At 32.5% G+C, this 23,351-nt stretch overlaps 1 protein-coding gene across 7 annotated transcripts in view; it reads left to right on the forward strand.

Annotated features, from left to right (window-relative positions):
• Nucleotides 1-877: 877 nt before the first annotated feature.
• Nucleotides 878-23,351, forward strand: part of Moe (moesin) — a 39,354-nt gene continuing 16,880 nt past the window's right edge. Inside the window, exons 1-3 of one of the 7 annotated variants that reach the window (XM_087412392.1) lie at nucleotides 878-1,126; nucleotides 10,323-10,378; nucleotides 17,354-17,533. In XM_087412392.1, the coding sequence (XP_087268518.1) occupies nucleotides 10,367-10,378; nucleotides 17,354-17,533 (192 nt within the window). In that variant the 5' untranslated portion in view covers nucleotides 878-1,126; nucleotides 10,323-10,366. Of the gene's footprint in view, nucleotides 1,127-10,322; nucleotides 10,379-15,479; nucleotides 16,037-17,353; nucleotides 17,534-23,204; nucleotides 23,316-23,351 lie in introns of those variants that run through there. The other 6 variants (XM_011051078.2, XM_087412396.1, XM_087412391.1 and 3 more) reach the window with 6 other exon arrangements.

Consider the following 23,351-nt stretch of genomic DNA (forward strand, 5'->3'; position numbering starts at 1 on the left):
AGAAACCTGAGAGTGGACACATCTCGGCCTTTTTCGTGTATCAAATCTCGTAAGGTAATATCCACGTTTTTGTGGTTCTTTACCATGCTACGTGGAACGTTTCTTAAACAAGACAATCAATGATTATTCATCTTTGTCTAATCCACATAATAGTATGGAAAAGAACCATAAAAATGTGGATGTTACCCTATGAGATTTGGTATACGAATAAAAAAGCCAGGATGTCCACTCTCAAGTTTCTCTCTGCTTTATTCTGAAGAACGAATTTTTTATTTTGTATAAGGAGAACGAAAAAAATGAAAAAGTATGAAATACCCGTTTCGTCGATATTACAGACGATTTCATCATCTTAATAAATTACATTTGAACACATTTGAATTCATACGGTCACATAAGTGAGGAACTCTAAAGAGTTCCTTCCTGGATCGACATATACAAATCAATTATTGTATTGGGTCATCTAAAAAGTATCCGCGGTTTTTTGTCACTAGATGTGTGTTGATGGTCATATATCTAGTGACAAAGTACCGCGGATACTTTTTAGATGACCCAATATATTAAAGAATTTCACAACAGTTGCAAAACTATACTTTTTCTACTGAACGCAATCAAGGCTTTAGCCTAATATTACATTTGTTCTTTATATAATATATTAATGTAATTTTGTTTTACAATAAATGTAATATCAGCGTTAGATCTAAAAATAAACAAGCCAATCAGTGTAAAGTGCTTACTAAGCGCTTGTGCTAAACGCGGCCAATCTGATGTCTCTTGAATTTTCTAAACCGCGAGCGACGCATCTTCATCAAGTGCGTGATTCGTGCTCGTTTTTCCCCTCATTACCCCTTCCCAGGCCGTTAAATCACCGCTTCGGCGCTTCGCACCGCACACGGACGGACAGACGGACGGACGGACAGGCGGCGGCGGCGGCCATATTATCAGTGAGGTGTCAGTATTTTCCGAACGTGACGGGATTTTTGGGTGTGGATCGTGCGATTTCCTGTTTCGCCGGCTTAGTCGTGGGGTTACTAGCGCGAGTGTGAGCGCCAGGCGGTCCAACGTTGTGGATGCGGTGCGTCACACGTGTCACGGGATCCACGGGTGCAAGCAGAATCAGGTTAATCAGGTAAGCGCGCCGTCGACGTCGCCCGACGTCGCCGACGTCGTCAGTAGTCACGCGGGGCCTACGTTCGTCATTCTTCTCCTCCTCCGCCGTCAATCGTCATGTCACGAAAAAGAGTGTTTGATAATCGAGCACCGAGAAAGCCGAGTCATCGTCGTGGCGTCGAGACGTTTGCGGGATTGTTGCCGGTAACGTCGGTTATGCGGCGATATATTCCGATTATACGTTCGATCGCGAATTGCATCTCGCGATCTGAAACGCGTGACGAGAAGAGGAGCCAGAGTCGGTCAATCGAAGCGACTCGCGAGATCGACCTCGTAACGACAACGCCGCGCCGGTTGCTATAAACTTGCCTCTTTTTTTTTTCCTCGTTTTTGCAGTACACGTTACAACTCGGAACGTGATATAAGTATTTATCCTCGGGAAGAAACGAGGGAATCGAGGTTGGTTTGGTTCACCAGAAAACCGGTTCGAATGTTCGATTGTACCGACGTCGGTTAAGTTAACTGCGTTTAACTTAATTTTCTTTTCTCTCTGTGTGCCACGTTTGCCAACGTCGATTCCGCCTTGCCATAATTTGGGCGGGTTGATTCTTCGTAGATTCTTCGTATTTGTACGATGTATATATTAATCAACCGATAATCAACAGTGATTCCTAATTGTTTCATTGTTTGACTTGTTAAAGAAACAAAAAATTAAATTAAGTTCGACGAAACTCCCTCGATTAGTAAACCATAACTTATTGTGATTGTTTCTATATTCAGATTGGAAAGAGTAATTCAAGAAATAAAAAATGTAAATAAATCAAATGCGACTGTTTAATTAATTTTTTTTTGCTGTAAAAATATAGGGGAACTAGAAATAATTTATTATTATATTAAGAGATATGGATTGATTTTTTTATTGTATTAAAGTTGAAGAGTGATTCAAGGAATAGAAAATGTAAATTGATCAAGCAAAGCGACTGTTGATAAAATATATTTTTCCTGGTAATTTAGAAATATGAGAGAACTAACGATGTGATTTATTATTATATTAAAAAATATGGAATAATTCTTTTTCTATATCAAAGTTGAAAAATAATTCAAAATATGGAAAACTGTAAATTGATCGAGTAAAGCGATTACTAAATTTTTTTCTTGTTATATTAAAAATATAGGGGAATATACAGATGTGATTTATAAATTTTTTTCTTACTATATTAAAAATATAGAAGAAAAATGTAGAAATGTGACTTAGTATTATTTATTAAATGTTAATAAATTAACGTTTAATAATTTATATATATATATTTTAATAATCACATTTATTTTTTAGTTATATTTATTATTATTTATTATATTTATTAGAATATTTATATAGTTTAATAATTATATATTTCCTGCCAATTTAGAAATATAGAGGAACTAAAAATGTGATTTATTATTTTATTAAGAGATAGAACGTTAAATTAATTGAATCGGTTGATCTGGTTGCACCCGCATATTTTCCTTTTCCATCTATAGGGTGTCTCAAACTTACCAGCACATATGTTTGAGACAAATATTGTGAGTAGTCAGAGAAGTATTCAACGTAAATATTTTGACGACTTTCCGTTAACGATTTAGAATGATAAACTAATAATAACGAACATTCTTCAATTAATCTCAAGCTACAATGAAAATTCAAACTTATTGTTAAAAGAAAAGAACAGAATTCGGGCTTCGATCTTACAATTAAAATCCCAAGCTTCCAGTTTCGATTGAAAATCTAGTGACAGAAATGACAAACACAACATCTCCAAGTTTATTTAAAGCTTGTTTTTACAATATATAAAATGTTATGTAAATATTAAAGATTACTAAGAAATTCATGAATGAATTTTAATGGTGTAATTTTATATAACCTTTAATTCTGAGGTAACCACATATTGTGAAAGTAGACCTGTGTTGATGAATTTGATCATTTCACACTATATTGGATCAAGTGCACATTAAAGGCTGCTCTATATAAAATACTTAAATGCAGTAACATAATACAATCAACTTTGACAATAAAATAATACACGTATATTTTGTAATCAAATAACATGACGATATTATTACCAACTGAATTGTTTAAAATATTTATATTTTACACTTAACTTTTTAGTTTGATATAATTTAGTGCAATCTAATCTAACGTAAAGTCTGTCACATTAGAGATTGAGGAATTAAAAATGAGAATTCAGTTAATCAGAACGAAACGGATGAAAATTAAAACTATCTGACTGGTTGAATTCAGTCTCTATATAATTCACAATTCTCAGTTTCCAATACATAGCGTGACACGAGTTTTATGCAAGTAACCAAATTTGGTACAAGATTATATCCATTAAGTAACTCGCACGAGCGACACCTTATATAAAACACTCGGAGTACAGATTTAGAAAGGAATCGCCGGATTTACAACTCCAGAACGCGCTGGATCGCGTTCTCCACTTTCGTTGCCTCTGATCACGCTTGTCAGCAGTTGTACTCATGATGACTGTAAGAACGGGACGGGAAGTGATGTCGGGTGTTCCGCGGCTCGACACATCCCGGACCTATCTTGGTACTCGCGACATAGGCGTCTTCATCTCTCAGTAAATCGTATAGAGGTTATGGTGTACGATGCTATCTCGGCACGCTCGCCCTGCGGCGCCTTTCTCGTTGAGAAATCCTTGGACGTTCATTCTTGTCGCACGTGTAGCGTTTAAACGTGGCCGCCGTTAGTCCTGCGTTCGTGTCGATCATGATCGTCACGAATAACATAGAGTTTGTGACGAAGAGAAGACGCGAGAAAAGTACCGTGTCGAAGCACGTTTTTTACATGGAGAAAATTAATTTGGCACGTTATTAGTTGAAAACTTTATTAACTCCGAATTTTGTTCATGTGCAAATTTTTGTAATATTTCTCTGTTTTTTTTTAGCGTTTTTTTTTTAATGATAAATTGGTGTATACATATTACGTGGAAAAAATAGTTTTAAAATATCTAAAAATTTATTTTAGTTAGATACAGATTTAAAAATAATTTTGTCGAATCATTGAAATAATTAGATAGGATACTCAACGTTGTTAAATAATGTTATGTCAAATTATACCCAACTTGAATTATTTCTGTGACTCGCCAATGTTTCTGCTCAATACATATAGCTAATTTAACTAAAATAATAGTGTCAAATAATTTAATATAAGAAAATTTATTAAATTTAACTCAAATTTATTAGTTTATTATTTTTTAAGTGCACATGTTATTAGGAACGTCTTTTAAAACTAACTGCAGAAATGGATGATTTGCATTTTGACATATGTGAACATTACGTGAAAAGCAGATTTTACTAAATTATTTAAAAATTTAAATATATACAGATCTGAGAATAATTTTGTTGAACCATCAAAATAATTGTATAAGAATCTCAAGCATGATAAATAATGCTGCAAAAAATTTGGATAATTTCAACAATTAGCTTGATTCATAATTATTTTGATGGTAGAACAAAATTATTTTTAAATCTAAATCTATTTAAATTTTCAGGTACTTCTCCAAAATCGTTCTTTCCAAGTTACAATTATTTTAAGACGTGAACTAATTGTATTTTTAATTCCTTCTTGTTAAAATTCCACTTGTAAAAATAAAAGAACTGAACGTGCTAATGGTTATGAATTACACGTCTTTCAAAGAAAGGTGTCGGGTCGACAGTTTTAAATTAATATCTTTCGATCGTCAGGTATGTATTTATTGGCCCGAAGTGATGACAGCGCTTTGTTTCGACATTATGTAATATATTTTCTTAGTGATGTCATCTGTATTTTATTCTGCGGCGGAATTGAATCATCCTCTCTGTTTTATGCGGAAAGGATTTATCATTCTCGGATATACTCATATAACAAGGATTATCGCGATAAACTGTATGGCTTCCTCTTATTGATATTTCAATGACTGTCAATCTTAAATCATAATTGCAAGTCGTTGTAAAACAAATGTTGAAAATCCGGACGTTTATCTTTGACGAATAATTATTTAAGAGAGTGACGCAATATATTGTTATTTAAATATATATGTAATTATTTAATTGTTTTTTATTTATTTCCCAGTGCATTTATACAATCTGTCGATGACATTAAGTAAATCGGTTACACAAACAGGAACATGTAAGAAATTGCATTTATATTTTATTTAATTTAATTTGTTATTACATTATATACGGTTACACATGTACGGTTTGCAAAAAAAATATTTTTACAGTGTGATTAAGATTATAAAAATTTTTTACATTGTAATCTCAAGAATTAAGATTATAATCTTAAAAAATATTTACATTCTTAATTATATTGTATTTATGTTTATATTCTTAATTAAGATAAAAATTTTTAAGATCATAATCTTAACATTTTTTATCTTAAGAATTAAGATTATAATCTTAAGATTAGAACAATTAGTTTTGAAATGAGTGTTTAAATCTCTGTTTTTTTCGTAGAATTCTGAATCTCAGACTCAATGACACACTAAATCGTATGTTCGGAAGACAGAAGAATCGAACACACAATGGATTGGATTTTCTCTGAGGAAACACCGGTTTCCGGGCTTTGTTCCGCATAAATCATCGTCGCGATTCTCAGGGAAGGAGACCGGACTTCGTCTCATAGGTCAACTGTTAATTGCACGTATATTGAACTCGGCGTACAGTTTAATTACAGCAATCCGTGACCTTGCATCTCGTGTGACGACACTCGCAAGTAAATCTACCGTGTAAATTAGTGTGTAAATTTGATGATCAAATGATCATGAAGGAGTCAATGGAAATCACTCTTCTCAGGGAAATAATCATCATATAAAGGATTTATTTCACATTCTCTTATATTACATTTAAAATGATAAGTGTGTAAAAAATGAATGCAACATATGTAATTAGTTTCCCGTGTAAAAATGACACTATACTACACGTTTAAATACGTAAACCTATTTTTGTATGCAGTTTAGTGTTATCTTTACACGGAAAACTAGTCACACACGTACATTGTAATCATTTTTTACACACTTTGATTTGCAATGTATTTTATACGTTACGGCAAATTAAAAATTAATTACGAGTTAAAAGGTCAATGCGATTGACGATCCGTAGTCAATAATCACTGATTAGAGCTTGTCGATGAAATGGATCGGGTTATTATTATAACTATCGAGAACCTCACGCATTTAATGATTAAAATATTCACGCGATCTTTATCTCACATCGATTCCGAATCCTTTCGCGAAGACAAGATCTTCGTCGCGCCCGAGTTGTTACATTTCATATAAATAGTGGTTACAACTGAGCGCTAAGTGGTGTTAAATGGTGATAAGCATTTAAATGCCGGAATGTGATTCCGTATATTATTTGCCCAATGTCAAGATCGCATCGAATGTAAACACGGGATGATAATTAAACAGTCATATCTAGCCGTCAGATGTGACGGCCGTGATGCCCATAGTACGAGAAGGCTTTTGAAGTCTATTGATTGGCTGCAAAACAGAGAGGTTCTCGGATCTCTCTATCCTTGAAACCAATCAATAGATCTCAATAGTTTTGAATCAAGCGTTCGGAGAAACGTTATTCGCGTTATTTAGTACTACGAGGTGTCTTCGGAGCTGTAGATAACGTCAACAAACACAATCATGACGTCACTAATGGTAGCGTTTTACATCATAATGCGCGCTATCTATATTTCTTCCAAGGTAATCAGGAGAGGAAAGGATAGCTTTTTTTTCATTTTTACAAGTATTTTAAAGTTATTTTGTTTTACCCAAATTTTCTTTATTTACAAATGGCGTGCGGGAAACTTCAACGTGTCATTTCTCGCTTATGACGTGATCCAATATGGCCGTAGTGACTACTCAGGGCCTTAATATCAGCTCGAGCAATCGCTAACGGAATTCGTCTTTATCGTAAAAACGCAATTCGCAACGAGCGCTAAAACATTAGAGATTAATTAAGATAAATCGATAGCGCAATTTGATAGTACGATTGATAGTACTTCTAATGCCCGGCCATGCTCAAGATACGATATAATATGCTGTTCAAATAAATGTTTTTAAACGTGACGCTTGAACGATCGTGAATCGTAAAAAATATACTAATTGTCTGTTTTTCTTCTTTTTTGTACCGCTTATATCAGCAAGGTTGAACAGAATATCATTCCATATCATAGTTATATAAATAGCTACTCTAATACGGTTAGGTGTCTCTCATATGATGATGCGCTTTGTTAATTGCTTAAATAATAACACATTTTACATTGACATAATTAACATATAATAATCGTTATAATAATTTCTCAATAATTTTCATTCTATTAATTAATCTTCAGACCCTTTAATTTAATGTAATGATAAAAAAAATACTAGACTATGTAAAAAAAATTTTTTTAATTATATTCAAAAGCACTTTAATAAGTAATTCATAATACTAAAAAAATTTCTTTTCCAAATGTTGACTATTTTGCCAACGTATATACATTTTTGATTTTTTATATACTTCTGGTCTCAGATGATAGAACTAAGGTTCCAAAATTTACTGCTAGTACCGAAAATCTATAGTGCACATGACGTAAACTACAGATTTTTAGTACTTGCAGTAAATTTTGAAACAACCTAAATAATTTCAACGGATGCGTTCAAATTTGATGTACGTTACAAGATCTGAAGAAGTTAAAGTATTTTGATTAAGAGGAATTCCTTTCAATCACCATAATTATTTTATTCATCCTTCCGGTTGCCGTTATCGATAAATGGCGCGTATCCCATTCTCCGCGTCGTCGGCCTTTCGACGAGTGCGCGACGAGAGGCGAGAGATAACGGACGGTTCAACGAACGTCTGGACGGTGGGTTGGGTCCTAGATGATAAAGAGAGAATGCTAGACGACGGGACAGATCACGACGATCGGGCACTCCTCGGCGATCGCGGCAGATGTCGGTCACGCGGATTTGCATCACAACCCGTTGCTCCCTCCCTGCATTTCCGATGCCGACGACTCGTCGTATCGGTCCGGGCTTTAAATCCGGCGCTGGAAAGAGCCAGACGGAGATCAACGAAAGGGGATTACGAAAGTTTACCGAAAGATTGGCAAGCTCGCGGCATTAAAGTAACGAGTGGTAACAGGTAGTTGAATGTTCGTGGTGCAGCCCGCATCCGAGGCGTGTACACGCAACGACAGGCTTATGTAACTCTATATGGCTGACTGTTATTCTTACACTGAAAAAAAATTTACTATATCTTTATAAATTATTTCTTTGAATATATATAAGTATAAACATTTAACTGTTAACGTATATTTATTTGATATAAGAATCATTAATTTGATTTAATTATCTTTTTTTTTTAGTAAATATTTATAGAGATAAATTTATAGATAAATTTTTTTTTACTTACAAATATTAAAAAACATATTTATCGAGATAGTAAATTTTTTTCCAGTGTACACGGAAAGAATTATTTTGTTGAAGTATCTAACAATTTAGCTATGTAAATTTGAAAACAATTTTGTTTGTGAATTATCAAAATAATTTATAATAATGAATCAGCTTAATTTTCAGCTGATTGCTAGGATGTTAACATTTTTTGTAGCATTGTTTATTGTGCTTGAAATACCCACATAATTAGTTTTGTCCATAATTATTTCAAATCTATATTTAGCTAAATTTTTAGATATTTTAATATAATTGTTCTTTTTATGTACAAGATATTCATTTACTCAGATACGATTAGCGATATCCAGTTAATTTCAAAACGATATTTTCTTCTTTTATTTATTAAATGCAGGAAATGAGGTCAATTCTGCATTAATTCTTACATAAAATAATTTTTATTTACGTGGAGATTTATTTTATATACCGGATGTACGTGATGTGAATATTGAGAATTCTTTGCGTAATTGTTTCTTGTGTAAGATATATCTATTTCTATCTTCTAGTTTACGATAATGATGATAATAATAATTAGCTGCACAATTGTGAAACTTGTCACTGAAGGGCCGCATCTTCATTACTCATAGTAAAAGTAACTCATCTACCAATGGGTTTGCATCCGGTACTTAATGCATCGCTACTAATTAAAATTAACTATTGTGACGTTAAAATTTTTATGTGAATTAATTACGTTGTCAATAAAGATTACAGGCTTGTATTTAATAAAAACAAAACGTTTTTATTTTATATCATTATTTTTATTATTTTTTTCATTACTATTTGTCTCACATTTTTCTAATTCTTTTTTTCTTAAATTTTTTAGAATTAATTAAAATACGTTATATATTAATTAAAATGTCAATATGTATATCGCCGTGAATCATAAAATGATTATTTAAATTCATTTCACATATACATAAAATTTTATAGATTATCTCGTATTTTAATATATAATATTTAAACGACTGCAAGAAGGAGGAAGTTTACATAATCTTTCTCTGTGCTTACGTCAACACGTTGTTTATAAAATCTTTATTATTATACTTAAAATAGCGTCACGAATTGCTCGCAGAACAGTATCTCGATATCACTTACTAGAATCGATGACAAATCCTTTGATGGAATTATCTATTTCTAATCTTGTGTTAAATTGACTTCACTTTTCAGAAGAAGTTTCACTTGAAGTTTAATTAACGGTTATGTAATTTGATTTTATCTAAAAATCATGTATGATTAAAGTTTAGAAAATTAAACTAGGATCTATTTTCAAGGATTTATCAGCGTTCTGATAACATTCACAATCGACAACGAATGACATCGCTTGTTGCGAATTTCCGCACATAAAGTCAAGTATTCATTGTCAGCTTTTTTTTAATCTGATTTATATCGGATTAATTACATGCATATGTCTATGTCTGATATAGAATGATCTAATTGATGTTCTATAGAAATATATGCGATTTGACATCTTATTTAACATCTCAAGATCTAGTTGAGTAATTAAACGTCTGATCAAATGCTGTAATTATCTGCCTACGTGTTTGAACGTATAGCATTAAGAAGGTATAAAGAGTATCATTTTCAATGATAGTAGCATGATGTTGTCTAAATATGAAAATCACGTGGAGATTCCACCCATGTGTCCAAGGAATTAGAATATGAGAAATTCAAACGTGCTTCGCACAAATTGTAGGATATCAATTATCTTCATCTAAGGAACTCGATTTTAATCAATATTCTATATGTCTGTTTCAGAGGGATAATTTCGCCATTTAGTACGAAAAAACACAGCTGCCACGATGCCGAAATCGGTATGTATCACATTTGAAATATCTTAAATCATATGTTTTATTAGTATTAAAATTTTTGGAGATGATTTTAGAAGAAGATTTTATGAACTGAGCATTAATCCATAATTGATTCTTGATAAAAAATAACTTGAAACGCCGCGCCAGTACTCACTTAATAATTAACAGTAATCCAATATTTTGTTGTGAAAAAATTGAAAAGGATAAGAAGCAAATGAAAGACATTAGGAAAAATACTGGGGAGGTATTATTTGAAAATAATTCAGATAATAATAGGCTCAATAGATAGTAAATTAATAACATAATGAAAGGAGGATTAATGAGCCAAGCTGGATGGTCGTGCTAAATTAATAACAATCAAGTATTAAATATACACACATGCACACATATTCATTGCGAGTGTCCCTGTGACAATGACTCATTGTCACATGGCCACTCACAATGAGTACATTAGTTATAACATTTTCCTGACAGCCAATATATAGCAGTATGGTTCTAACTTAGTTTTAACGTAAACATAAATAGTTGGTCTTTTGAAAATAGACTGAAATCGCGATTGCTTATTGCAAGACATCTTAGTGGAAGAATTGAGGAAATCATTTTCATCTTCACCAGACCTTTATATCAAGGAAACCAATTCGACAAAGGACTATAAAATTTGAAATATTTATTAAATATATATAATGATTTGTTAATCACACTGAGGATGACTTTTTGGTGGGTTGGAGTGTTATGTTTGTGTTGCGACAATTTTAATTTTTAGACTCTATATTTCTAATCCTTATATTATTTTGAAATCGATAATTGATTATTACTAATTTGATATGACCCTGGAAGGTCATTAGTTTTCCTTTCATTAACTTATTGATATATTATCCGAATATTACAGTTGCAATTTTTTTTTTATTATTTTACTATTCGCAGAATATCGTCGAATCGAGTTTTACGATGCGTACCTAAAACGTCACGCATTCACTTTGCAGTAATTTTTTGCGATAAGATAGGTATTCGACTTGTTCGACCGACTAGTGGCGGCCATACATCTTGCGATGTTGGCGACATTTGAGCTTTTCAAAAGTCAAATTAATCGACTTCATGAAATAAGAAAACAAAGAAGAAATTATAAACTCATCGCTGGTAAAATTAAGAAATCTGTAGAAAGTGAAACTAATCTTAACTCCCGAAAGGTTTCGTTCGTTCAGAGAGGAAGTGGAAAAGACGAGACTCAATTGTAATTTTGATTAATTTAACTCGTAACTGGAACATATGGATCCTGGTGATCCTGGGACATTTTTCTAATTTTTAGTGATTTCGAATAATTTTATGTTTCATAATTTTATTTTTCAGTTTTTAATTCATGTAGCGAATTATCGTACTATATTCATGCTATTATATAATACTATAATTGTAAGTCAAGTGTTGCAATTTTTTATATAGTTGAAAATTTTCAAACTTTTAAAGCTAATAATAAAAAATTTTAGTAGGTCCTAAGAATCCATATGTTCTTTTAACGTCATAAAAACTGTGTTTCTATTATGAGTTAATTTTTGTCGCTTTTTTTTGTAAATCAGAAATATATGCATGGTACTCGTTGTACAGAATTATATTGCAATTTAGTGTAATTAAACCGATGTTGGTGACCGGATAGACGTGCATACTTTGCACTTGATGTTCGAATAAAACGGAAGAAGATACACATCTTTCGATACAGCAAAGCAATGAATGATGAACAGAAACTGTGTTATTTCCTGCAGACTGTGGCGCTTTTTTTAAGACGGTTTTATCTTCTTTTTTTGTTAACATTATTACGCAAGGTGATATCTTTTATTACACTCGGTGGTAATAAACACTCGTGCGCAAAAATAAAACCATTATGTAGACGTGTTGTGACTCGTCTGCCATTCACGACTGAATTTCTTTTTTATGTAACTTCATTATGTAATTCGCGACATGTATACAAAAAGACAATGGTCTTCCAAGTTGCGTGTAAGTCTATGTTGGATTAAAAAAAAATTTTTTCATTTAATTCTCCGAACAATCGAACGCGGTTTCATTCTCTTTCACAAAATTCAAGTTGTTTACGTGAAACGAGCGATCGTCTGTTTAAATCAAGATACCGATACTTATTTGCATAAAACTGAAGCGGTTGCGTTACATAACGCGAAACTGATTTAAAATCACAGCACAAACTTTTGCATAACGCATAAGAAACCGATCAGAGTCCTTTATTTTCCCCTAGAATGAAAATAAAAGGCTGCATCAGTACAGACTTTTACGTAACACTGTATAACATATGAAGTGATTAAACTAGAGATTGAGCTTGAGATTGGATTAATCAAAGCAAAACTCACTAAACTTGAGATTGTTTTTTCTTTCTTTTTATTGGTTAAATTACAATCCAATCTCAATCTCTAGTCTAATCATGGCTTAAGACATAAGCAAATCAACTAATCAATGTATGAAATAAAAGACTGATTAGTTGATTTCCTTATGTCTTAAGCGTTATACAGTGTTACTGAGAAAAATGTTTTGTATGATATGTGACTTACAAAAATTCACTTTTTAATTAAAAAATTTTGTTCTAACAATTAAATTTTGATCAGAACAAAAATTTTTTAATTAAAAAGTAAGGTTTATGTAAGTCACACATCAACAAAATAATTGATTATTCATAAAATATTTCTCTCAGTATATAAGAATACAGACCTTTGCATAATGCGTAATGCATAAAGCATAAGAAAATCAATCAGTCTTTTATTTCATGGGAAAGAAAGAAATGAAAGACTTCGATTGATCCATTTTCTTACGCATTGTGCGTTATGCGTTATGCAAAAGTTTGCGCCCTGAAGGACTTCGAACAAATATAATTATTAAGGATTCTCGAAATTAGGATTTAAGGTAATAGGGACTTGAGAATTTGCTGATAAGTAATTTCCTTTTCTCTCTCTCTCTCTCTCTCTCTCTCTCTCTGTTTTTATGCATTATGCAAAAGTCTATGCTGCAGTCTTTACAAACTCGAGAAAAAAAAAATCGAACACCGAACTATTTCCACCGTTTGGGCCTTAAAAGTCGCGCAGAAAATAGCACCGACGATTGCTGAGACGAATCTAAAATTTTCATTCTCTTATTTTATTCATTTTATTCTTTCAATCATGAATATCTCGCATCGTTTATAGGTCGGCGACGTAAGGAATGCTGATATCGCGTGTGTCGTAAGGTGAAAGGCATCGGCCTTTAACGCATCCAAGAGGTCGTCGAGTGTCCTACTCGCTAGACTACCGGAAGCTTTTGGACTTTACGCGTTTATTTTTAGAGGAAAGAATTTTTTTCAGAACGCTAGTTTTTACGGAAGTCTATGCGATTCGTAATGATCAGGCGATTAGGACGAGAAAACCGACAAAGATTGATTGCGTTCAGTAGAAAAAGCAGCAATTGTAAGATTCTTTGATACAATTAGTTATCTTAATTCCTCACTGGATTTAAATGTATACACATTGAAAGAAAAGTGTTCGACATTTGTGACTATGTAGGTAAGATAATTAGAAACTCTATTTTTTTAATGATTATTGCTATAATATTAGTAATAATAATATATTTTTCTCAAACATGAAAAAATTGTGCTATAAATTATGATAATTTTAAATATTAATATAACAAAGTATCAAGATAAAAAGTAAATAAAATAAACATTTTTATTCATTAAATGCGATCGCAATTGTAGAGATGTAACTATTTTATTAAATTTATTTACTATTTATATAACACTAAAAAATATTAAGAAAAGATTTTTAAGCAATGCGACTTATTGATATCACAATTGACTATATTTGTATGTTAAAATAACTATAAATGTATTCTCAAAAAAGAAATTATATAAATTATAGTTAAATTATGTTAAATTATTATAATTAATTAATTTGCAACCTTCTTTCCTCGATATATCTACCAATCATATTAGAGAATCTTACAGCAGTTGCAAAGTGCTTTTTCTGCTGAATACAGCCTGAGATTTCAGACCTTGATGTCATAGCTGATGTCGCAAATAAAATTCATAAATAGCATTAAGTAACGCTATAAGACATAGCTTCATTGAAATGCCCATCGAACAACGTTAAATCTATGTCACATTCATTAGAAATTGAGAATTGTGAATCGGATATTAGAACCAGCCAATCAGAACGGAAAATTAAAATTAAAATTATCTAACTGGTCTAATTCTAACTCTCAATTCGTAATTCTCAATTTTCAATGCATAGTGTTATATGGATTTTATGCTAAGGTGACCAATCCAAAATTTTATATATATATATATAGGAAGGACAGTCCCAAATTTTAATTCTTTGTTCTACTTTACAATGCGTTCTAAATTAAGGATATGATTATGAATTTTCCCTTTTTCAAATGTTTAAAAATAATCAGAATGTGAAATATAATTTTTAACTTAAGGTATGAAGAATTTTATGATTTTTTATTTAAAACCTCTTGATAGGTATGTATAATATTCAGTAGAAAAATGTAATTTAAAAACAATAAAATGTGATCTCGTAACTTGATGTAATTTTTGTTACAAGATATTAATTATTTATTAATATAATATTGTTTATGTGTTTTACTAACAATTATAAAAAAACATTCATCTGTCAAAATTTAATTACGACAATTAATGTTGATTTTTTTTAAACATTCCTTTTTCCCCTTTTTATAGAATTGGTCACCTTGCTTTACACCTGTATCAGATTAGAGATTCAAATTGAATTTAATCAAATTGACGCATTAAACTTGATGCTGATTTTGTTTCTTCTAATTGAATTCTTGTGATTAAATTCAATCTCTCTCTAATCTGATACGGGCATTACAACGTCGATCTCGCGAAACAGGATCCTGCTCGTTCGCCTGGACATCCTGCATTAACTCGATATGAATAGCATGCAGCCGCGCCACATTCTCTACGCCTACGCTCCGCATTATACCAGGAACGTATGCAATCTGACTGCCGCACAGAGATAAATAAATTAAACGCGCGCGCGTTTGAACTTCCTCGTCCTCAGGAAGTCCGTCGACAGAAGGGAAAAAATTACGCAATCAAATCAGCGTGCTCGCGCGCGCGCGCGAGAAGAGTTGCAACGGTCGCGCGCTCACAACAGTTCGCAAATTCGTTAGGCGGTTTCCGAAAAATGTCGAACCAAGCGGACTATGGAATCAGTTTCTTTCACGGCACCCGGTATCTGCCGGCGCGCGCGGCGCGCCGTGATTGGTCGCCGTCGTCGCGCCGCCGACCGGCATGTCCCACGTGACCACGCTCGCGCCGCCGCGCTATTCAGAGCGGGAGAAGCGTTGCAGCGTTGCGCGTCGTGTGGAGGAAGGGGAGATATAGCCGCCAGTTGCATTTGTGTTTTGTATTTCGGGCCCCATTGTCCGGAGACGGGCTTGAAGGCCGCGTTAACTTGTTCGATCGCTCGTTGTTACGCTCGATCACGTCAATTTTGCACCATCGACATTATCGAACGGTTAAGTACTGTGTCGCGTTTTGACTTTCGGCGTCTCGTGTGTTCGCCGTGTACTCGCTCTTCGCGACGTGACTTTCTCGCGATTTTTGATTCTCGCTGTGCGCCGTGAAGGTGTTCGACGAATCTCGCAGACATGGTGGCCGGCGGCAAGATGGTAAGCCGGCCGTTACCGGTGCGACTAGTTTGAACTTCATTCTGTATATTGGCGATAAAAATATATCGAGATTGCGGTAATTTTGTGGCACAGACTTGTCCTCGAAGAAACATCTCGCAGTTAGATTCTTGTTTTCACGAGATATCAGCCAAATAATGTCTTTTTGTCAATATAGATTGGTTTTAATTTCGGTTTAATTTATTTTTATCTTTTTCTAATTCTAAAAATTAAAAAAAATAAAAGAATTAAAAGAAAATAAAAAATCTCTGTTTTCTATCATTTTTAACAAATATTTTAATACGTAGTAGGTATTATTATATTGTTGCGCATATAGTACGGATTTTATACATGGTAAAAGAATTACGCAAAAGAATAACACAAAAAAATACTGTATACAATAATTACTTTGTTTCAAGTATTTCAAAAATTCCCAAATATCCGCAAATATTACAAGTTCATCACAAGCGTTAAATTTATTCAAAATATACTTATTTTGCTAGTAAGTTTAATACTTCATCAAGATTAGTAAATTAAAATAAATTTGATTTGCTTATTATATGAAGTAGCTTTTTCGATCGATTTTATAATATTCTTTAAAAGAAAATTTTTGTTTTGAGTACATAATGAGGTTTCTAAAATTATTAGTAAATATTTTAAGATTAATTATTATCAAGAAAATATTCTTTTTAAAGATAATCGCTACTTAAAATGAAAATAAATTGAGTAATCAATTTTCTTAGTAATAGAATAATATTTCTTTATACCGATATTGTCATTATATAATGCCTGTTTTTATGTATAGATTAACTTTAATCTTGATTCAACTTACTCATCTTTTTCTTATTCTTAGAACTAGATAAAGATTAGTTGAATCGAAATTAAAATTAAAATACATTTATAGAATCGGGCATTTCTAAGAATTAATAAAAGATGAAGAATGAGTTAAACCGAGATTAATCTATAATATATTGATAGAAATGAGCAATAATTCTCCGATTATTAGGAGATTTGGAGCCAGCTCTCTCTCTATTAAGGGAATTCAAGAAGATTTAATGTTTATATGAAAAAGTCTTCTATAATACAATACAGTTATATGATATTTTTTTAAGCAATAGTTTTAAGGAAAAATCGTAAAGAAAAAAATTAATATAGAAGATAACAAATTAATGTAGAAGATAATATAGAACGAATTTGTTCTTTCTCGAGAGATGCCAGAGATCGCATAATAACGCCAATTGGATTTGGTTCTACCGGGTGACGCGTTTTACTCGCACTATCTGATGGTGTCGTTTTGTTTGCATGTGCTGTGCCGCGAAGATGAACGTAAGGGTGACGACGATGGACGCGGAGCTGGAATTCGCGATCCAGCAGACGACCACCGGGAAGCAGCTGTTTGACCAGGTCGTCAAGACGATTGGATTACGCGAGGTGTGGTTCTTCGGTCTTCAGTACACCGACACTAAGGGCGATCTTACTTGGATCAAGCTCTACAAGAAGGTAGGATAATACTTACGTATTCGTCTCGTAACGCTTCCTGCTTACTCGGTGCCCTGCAGCCGGATTTAATCTTCCTGTCTCGTAATTTTTCTGACATCTAACTGGATTTCAAGGAACGAAGTTTTTCTGCAATCAGAAAAAAAAATTTTGGTGTAAGTAATTATAAAGATGACTGTTATACAAGTTTTATGTATAGCATTAATGTACATACACATAACTGAATAAACTATTTTATTGTTGCAATAATTATACAATGTACAAATATTAAAACTTGTATAATTGTCACTTTTATTATTGTCACCACTGTAAACCTGTTTCTTTTCAATGAGTGTTCTGAATTGATGCAATAAGTTGAAGTAAAATAATAATAATTTGTTTTACTCCGATTTATTGCACCAGATATATACTTGAAATATTAGTATGGATTTATCATCATGCAATGGGGAGTTTATATAATTTTTACTGTTGGAGTTAATATTAACATAATGTGAATTTAACATCATAGGTTTTAAATCCATGATGATGTTTAATCCATGATGAATGTTGATATTGCATAAACAGCAGGTTTATAGATCCACTATGTTGATGTTAATATTAACACGTGAGAATTATATATCGTTAAAAATGTCATGAAATTTAATGTATTTTTAAGTTATGTTTATGTATGTTTGAGACACTAGATTAAATTTAATGTGTTTGCAATTAAAAAGTATATTTGTGTACATGTACATGAAATTTAATGTACTTTTTATAAAATTTTACGAAATTTAGTACATTTTTTTATTAAATTTTATGTAGATTTGCATGAAATTTAATATAAGTAAACTTTAAATTTAAGTTACTTATAACTTTATTTTCATTGACAATATTAAATATTTTTAATGTACCTACTTAAAATTTGCTTCTGTTACATTACATGTAACAGAAGCAAATTTCTGTTTTTTTAACAGTGTATACTGATTTTAGAGTGCTTAGTTCAGAACATTCTTGGAAAAGAAGAACAGATTTCAGGTTTTTTTATCTGACTGTAGATCTTGTATCAAAATTAATAATGTGCGATAAATTGTACGATTAAACTTAGTATTAAATTATTCACAGCATCAATATGAAAGTTTATGTTACAGTAATTTTTACGACAAAGTTGACGAACGATATTCTCAAAATTACCTTTAATTTTCATGAATCATGATTTGCGGCTATCACTCAAACGCGAACGATAATTTACATAACAAGGATCATCATCGGTCTTCGGCGTTACACAAATAACTTTTGAAGCGATTTCAAACTCAGGACGAGGATTAAAACCGGTCGAGAGGTTCCGTGATAGCTTCGTTGGCGGTTCGGAGGTGTTCGCTGTACGTGAAATTCCATCGTGATCAATTTTCGGTGTTGATGGCAGTGAAAACTGAGCCCCGTGGTAACGGTTGTTCCATCATCGTCGCATGACACGCGAGATTCACTCGCGCGTATCGACGCGTACATTGTCGAGAATGAAAGAAAGTGGAAATGCTCCAAGCGACACCTAATCGTCATAGAATAGCGTCTGCTTTGTAAAATTGTAGTCCTGCATTATGGAAGTATTCCAAGGTATATAATTGTATCTCATACCCTCTTCAGAGTGATGGTGGGTCTGTTGGACTCGCTCAATTAAATCTTTTTGTCAAAAATGTCAAACAATTCATTAGAAATGTCAAACAATTCAATTTTTATGTCATATTATCTGTAAAGAACCCCGCACAAATTATACGGAAAATTGAATCTCATTGTCAGTGAAATGAGTTTCATACTATGTGTATAATGTAGCTTATAATGTGATGAATAAAAGATGTCGTAAGAGACATGTCTTAAGAATAAATAAACAGTAACAATCTTTTTTTATACTGAGTTATGTCATTTAGATTTCTTGAAAAATTAATTAGTGCTTTTTCATTAACATAAATGGGTCCTACAGATCAACCGTCAGTAGCTGTGTTACAGATTTTGATCACCTTCGAAGAGTTAAAAACGTAGATATAGTTGAAATAATTAAAACGTAACGAGTAAACGAATAATTATTCGCTTGGACTACATTGCGTGCAAGCTAGCAATTTTTTATATTTTTCTTTACCGACTTATAATCGCATTGATAATTATCGATAATTTAAAGAAATTGTTCAACTGTGAAAAAAGTACACAGGAAGGAATTAGTGTGTATCTTGTTGAAAGTTCTGCGAAGCAAGAAAGAAAGTATAGTTTGCAAATAATTACTATAAATACATTCGTGACGCATTTTAAGATTCCCATTTTGATTAAGATTCATCACAGGAAGTATTCATTCTCATCGAGAATTAATTGATCTTTTTAAAGTCAATTTATATATATTAGATTATCGATCTCGCGTATAATTTGCGTGTCTTCGCAGTCGACTGTGCATCAGATTTACGCTTACGCGCACGTAAAGTGTATGGAATTAATGCACAAAGTAGCAAGTAATTGCCGACTTCCTAAGGAATTGCACGCAGCCAGGTATCCCGGGGTCGATGTTGTACGCAGAGGTCCTAAATAGCTGTTCATGAAGTACATTGCGCTGATTCACACGAAACCTGTTCTTAGACATGGCAGTCGAGAGACTTTCTATAAGAGTTATATTCCCTTAACTTATTTTCTAATGACTTACGTCGTCATATTGCATTTTGTCGGGATTGTTAATGTCTCCCAGGACTGTCAATGCTTAATCCTTTAATTCAACATCTTTCTTAAATTCTCGATTCATTACTCTTTCTTTATTTCTTAGTCATATTTTTAATTTATTCCCCGTTTCTCTCTAATTTGTATATCTTTTTCAATGAAGATTTTCGTTCATTCAGTGTAACATCACGCATGGTCGAAATTGGTTTTTGTCTCGCCGTTTGCACAGGCAATAAAAGAGCTCTCTTGATTTTTTAGATCATACTTCGTCGGTAACAAATGTTGATGTCATCGTCTTTCAAGTGCGAGACACGTGTTCAATATCTTTGCGCTTCTTTTTCTGATCACGATGCAGAAGCGCGGTTTGTCTAACTATCCTTGTTCCTCAAAGACGTCATAGAAGTTCGCAAATTTTCCCTATTTCTGTCAGAAATTACTGATTAATGAATCGCCAATATTTCCGCGAAAATTTATTTTTAAAGACTCTAATGTTTTATTTTTTTCCAGACCTCTATAAATATTTGGAGAAAGATAAATTCCAGATTGGTTTTCATTCTGCAGATTCGAGAGACAAATTACTAGATTTATTTTTTCTTCGTTCAATATACCTAAAATATCTTCGCTATTTCTTCTGTTATACAGTTTAGTTATTTTGTTTATATTTTATTTTATATTAAATTTTATTTTATTTTATATCAATCTACATGAAACGAGAATGACTTTGCTGAAGTATCTAAAAATTTAGCTGAATATATAATTGAAAATCTTTTTGTGGGACAAAAATTATGTGAGATGCTCAAACTGGTTACTAGAATATCAAAACTTCTCGCAGCATTGCTTATTATACTTGAGTTTCCCCTAACTATTTTGGTCCAACAAAATTAATTTCAGATTTGTCTCTACCTAAATTTTTAGATACTTCAGTAAAATTATTCTTTATATATTAAATTTGTGATTAGACATTAAGGCTATTTGATGTATATTAAACTCCAGCGATTTTTCCAGACTTATATTATTAGAAAATGTGCGTGTGAATCAGCCACACTAAAAAAAATGTATCAAATTTTAATAAATATTTGTTTAAATAGTACTAACTAAACATTTATTTATAAGAAATAAAAAATGATATTTAAATTGGTTTTTGTATCAAATAAATATGTATGTATTTAGTTAGTACTATTCAAATAAATGTTTATCAATACTTAGTACATTTTTTTCAGTGCAGATATATGCATATAATCTGAAGGATTAATATCCGTTGAGTGACTGTGCTATCTTTAGTTTTGCTGTTCAGTCATCTCCAATTTTCGAATTCATGTACAGTTACTCATAGATCAAGACAAATACTTCATCGGCTTTCACCGGCTGGTGTTAGTGCCGGAGATGACGCTCCTTCACCTTGACACAGTCGCCACTTGTTTCTCGTCTGGTCGGTCATCTTTTTTTTTTTTAGTTTTCTCATCATCAAGAAAGGCTTCCAGATTTCTCGTCATTCTACCTTAATCGAGCGCCATCCTGCACATAGACTTTCAAACCTGCCTCCGACAGGAAAACGGGGAAAACCAACGTAACAGGTGCTCGCCAGGTGAAAATGGCGGTGGTTAGAATACAGACACGTGCTTGTATAAGTGCCAGACAGACCACTGAAAAGCAGCTGGCGTGGCAATAACGTTCCCACGTGATCTCATTTTAGCAGTCGCGTCTGTTTCATGAAATTATTCCACGGCTCATCTTCAATTTTATTTAAATGTCGTGTCATATATGACATTTAAATGAAATTGACTTGAATCTAAATTAATTATGCGATAAAATTATCCCATAAATCTTTTAAGCGATTTTTTTTTTAATAATTTTCAGGCATTTCTTTAATATTTATATATATTCCTGTCTTTATAAATATGTAATAGCAATCCTGCTTTAATAGAAGCTAGATTTCTAGACTTATTGCCGTAAATTACGCAGAAACGAATCAAAGTTGTCAAAGTTGTTCCATTTGTTATTTTTTATACTGAAATGAGTATAGAGAAATGAAGTCACTTCGAATCCTCTGCGGAATTTGTCGCTTTTGTGAATCACGATAGGCTATTTACGCAACATCGTTGTTCGTACGTTGAACTTTAAAGTATACTTAGATATGCGATGGTAACACACTTCCATACGATAAATAAAACATTAGAGCTAGATTCCAATGTAAGTGAATAGCTGCTGAGAAACAAAGATGGGAAAGGATATATAGGTTAATGTGTTAACACACGAGGGAGATCTCCAATCGTTTTAATGTGACTTGTACTTAAAGTGAGACAGCACTTTGTTGATTTCGCTCTATGATAAGTTTTAGTATTTGAAAAACCAATATTCATAGTCCGTTCTTATTACAAAAGTCTTAAGTATTGTCTTCATTAATATGACTTTGTGATTATATGACATTAAGACTGTACTTAAGATAGTTCGAAATATAAGAATTGATTATGAGTATCGGTTTCAGATGTTTAAAAATTTATATTTACATTTTGAAATTAAAATCTTTGTATACATAATCAGATATTCGAGTTTATTTAGGTGTAATTTATGCCGCAAATATTAAGAGATCATTTTTCCTATTATTCTTCTCACACTTCTGAGGATTTATGTTAATATTAAAAATACTCGTGGATCGTAAAAAGAAAAGCTTTTTATGGGATCAAGATGTTATTTCAGAGACTTGCCGCGATTCTTTTTGATGTTTTTAATCTGATTTGCGAAATACATCAATTTAACATCAACGCAGATTAGATAATAAAATTATGTTATCTGTTATTACAGATAGCCGTGACTATTGTGTAATAATAATTAATTAATACATGACTCATATTGTATCGATGTAGTTTATCATATGTATTGTTGCATAGTAGATAGACGTAGAAATTTGCTTCGTTTATCCAGCTCATGTTCCCATAATGAGCCAGCTGGTATCGAACGTATGTTCAATTAAATTTTTCCTTAATGACAACACGATTGCATGCAGCCGGAAAGTGCGATAGCAAGGGTGGTGAAGAAAGAGGTGAAAAAGAAAGTTCGAAAGCTGCGAGGTTACTCGGACTCTGACACGGATGACGACGAGTTCGACGACGGCCTGGTAAGAGCCTGAAAGGACATGATCCTTTCGCACATA

Source organism: Acromyrmex echinatior, chromosome 13 (assembly GCF_024713525.1).
Source record: "Acromyrmex echinatior isolate Ae372 chromosome 13, ASM2471352v2, whole genome shotgun sequence".
Taxonomy (NCBI): Eukaryota; Metazoa; Arthropoda; class Insecta; order Hymenoptera; family Formicidae; genus Acromyrmex; species Acromyrmex echinatior.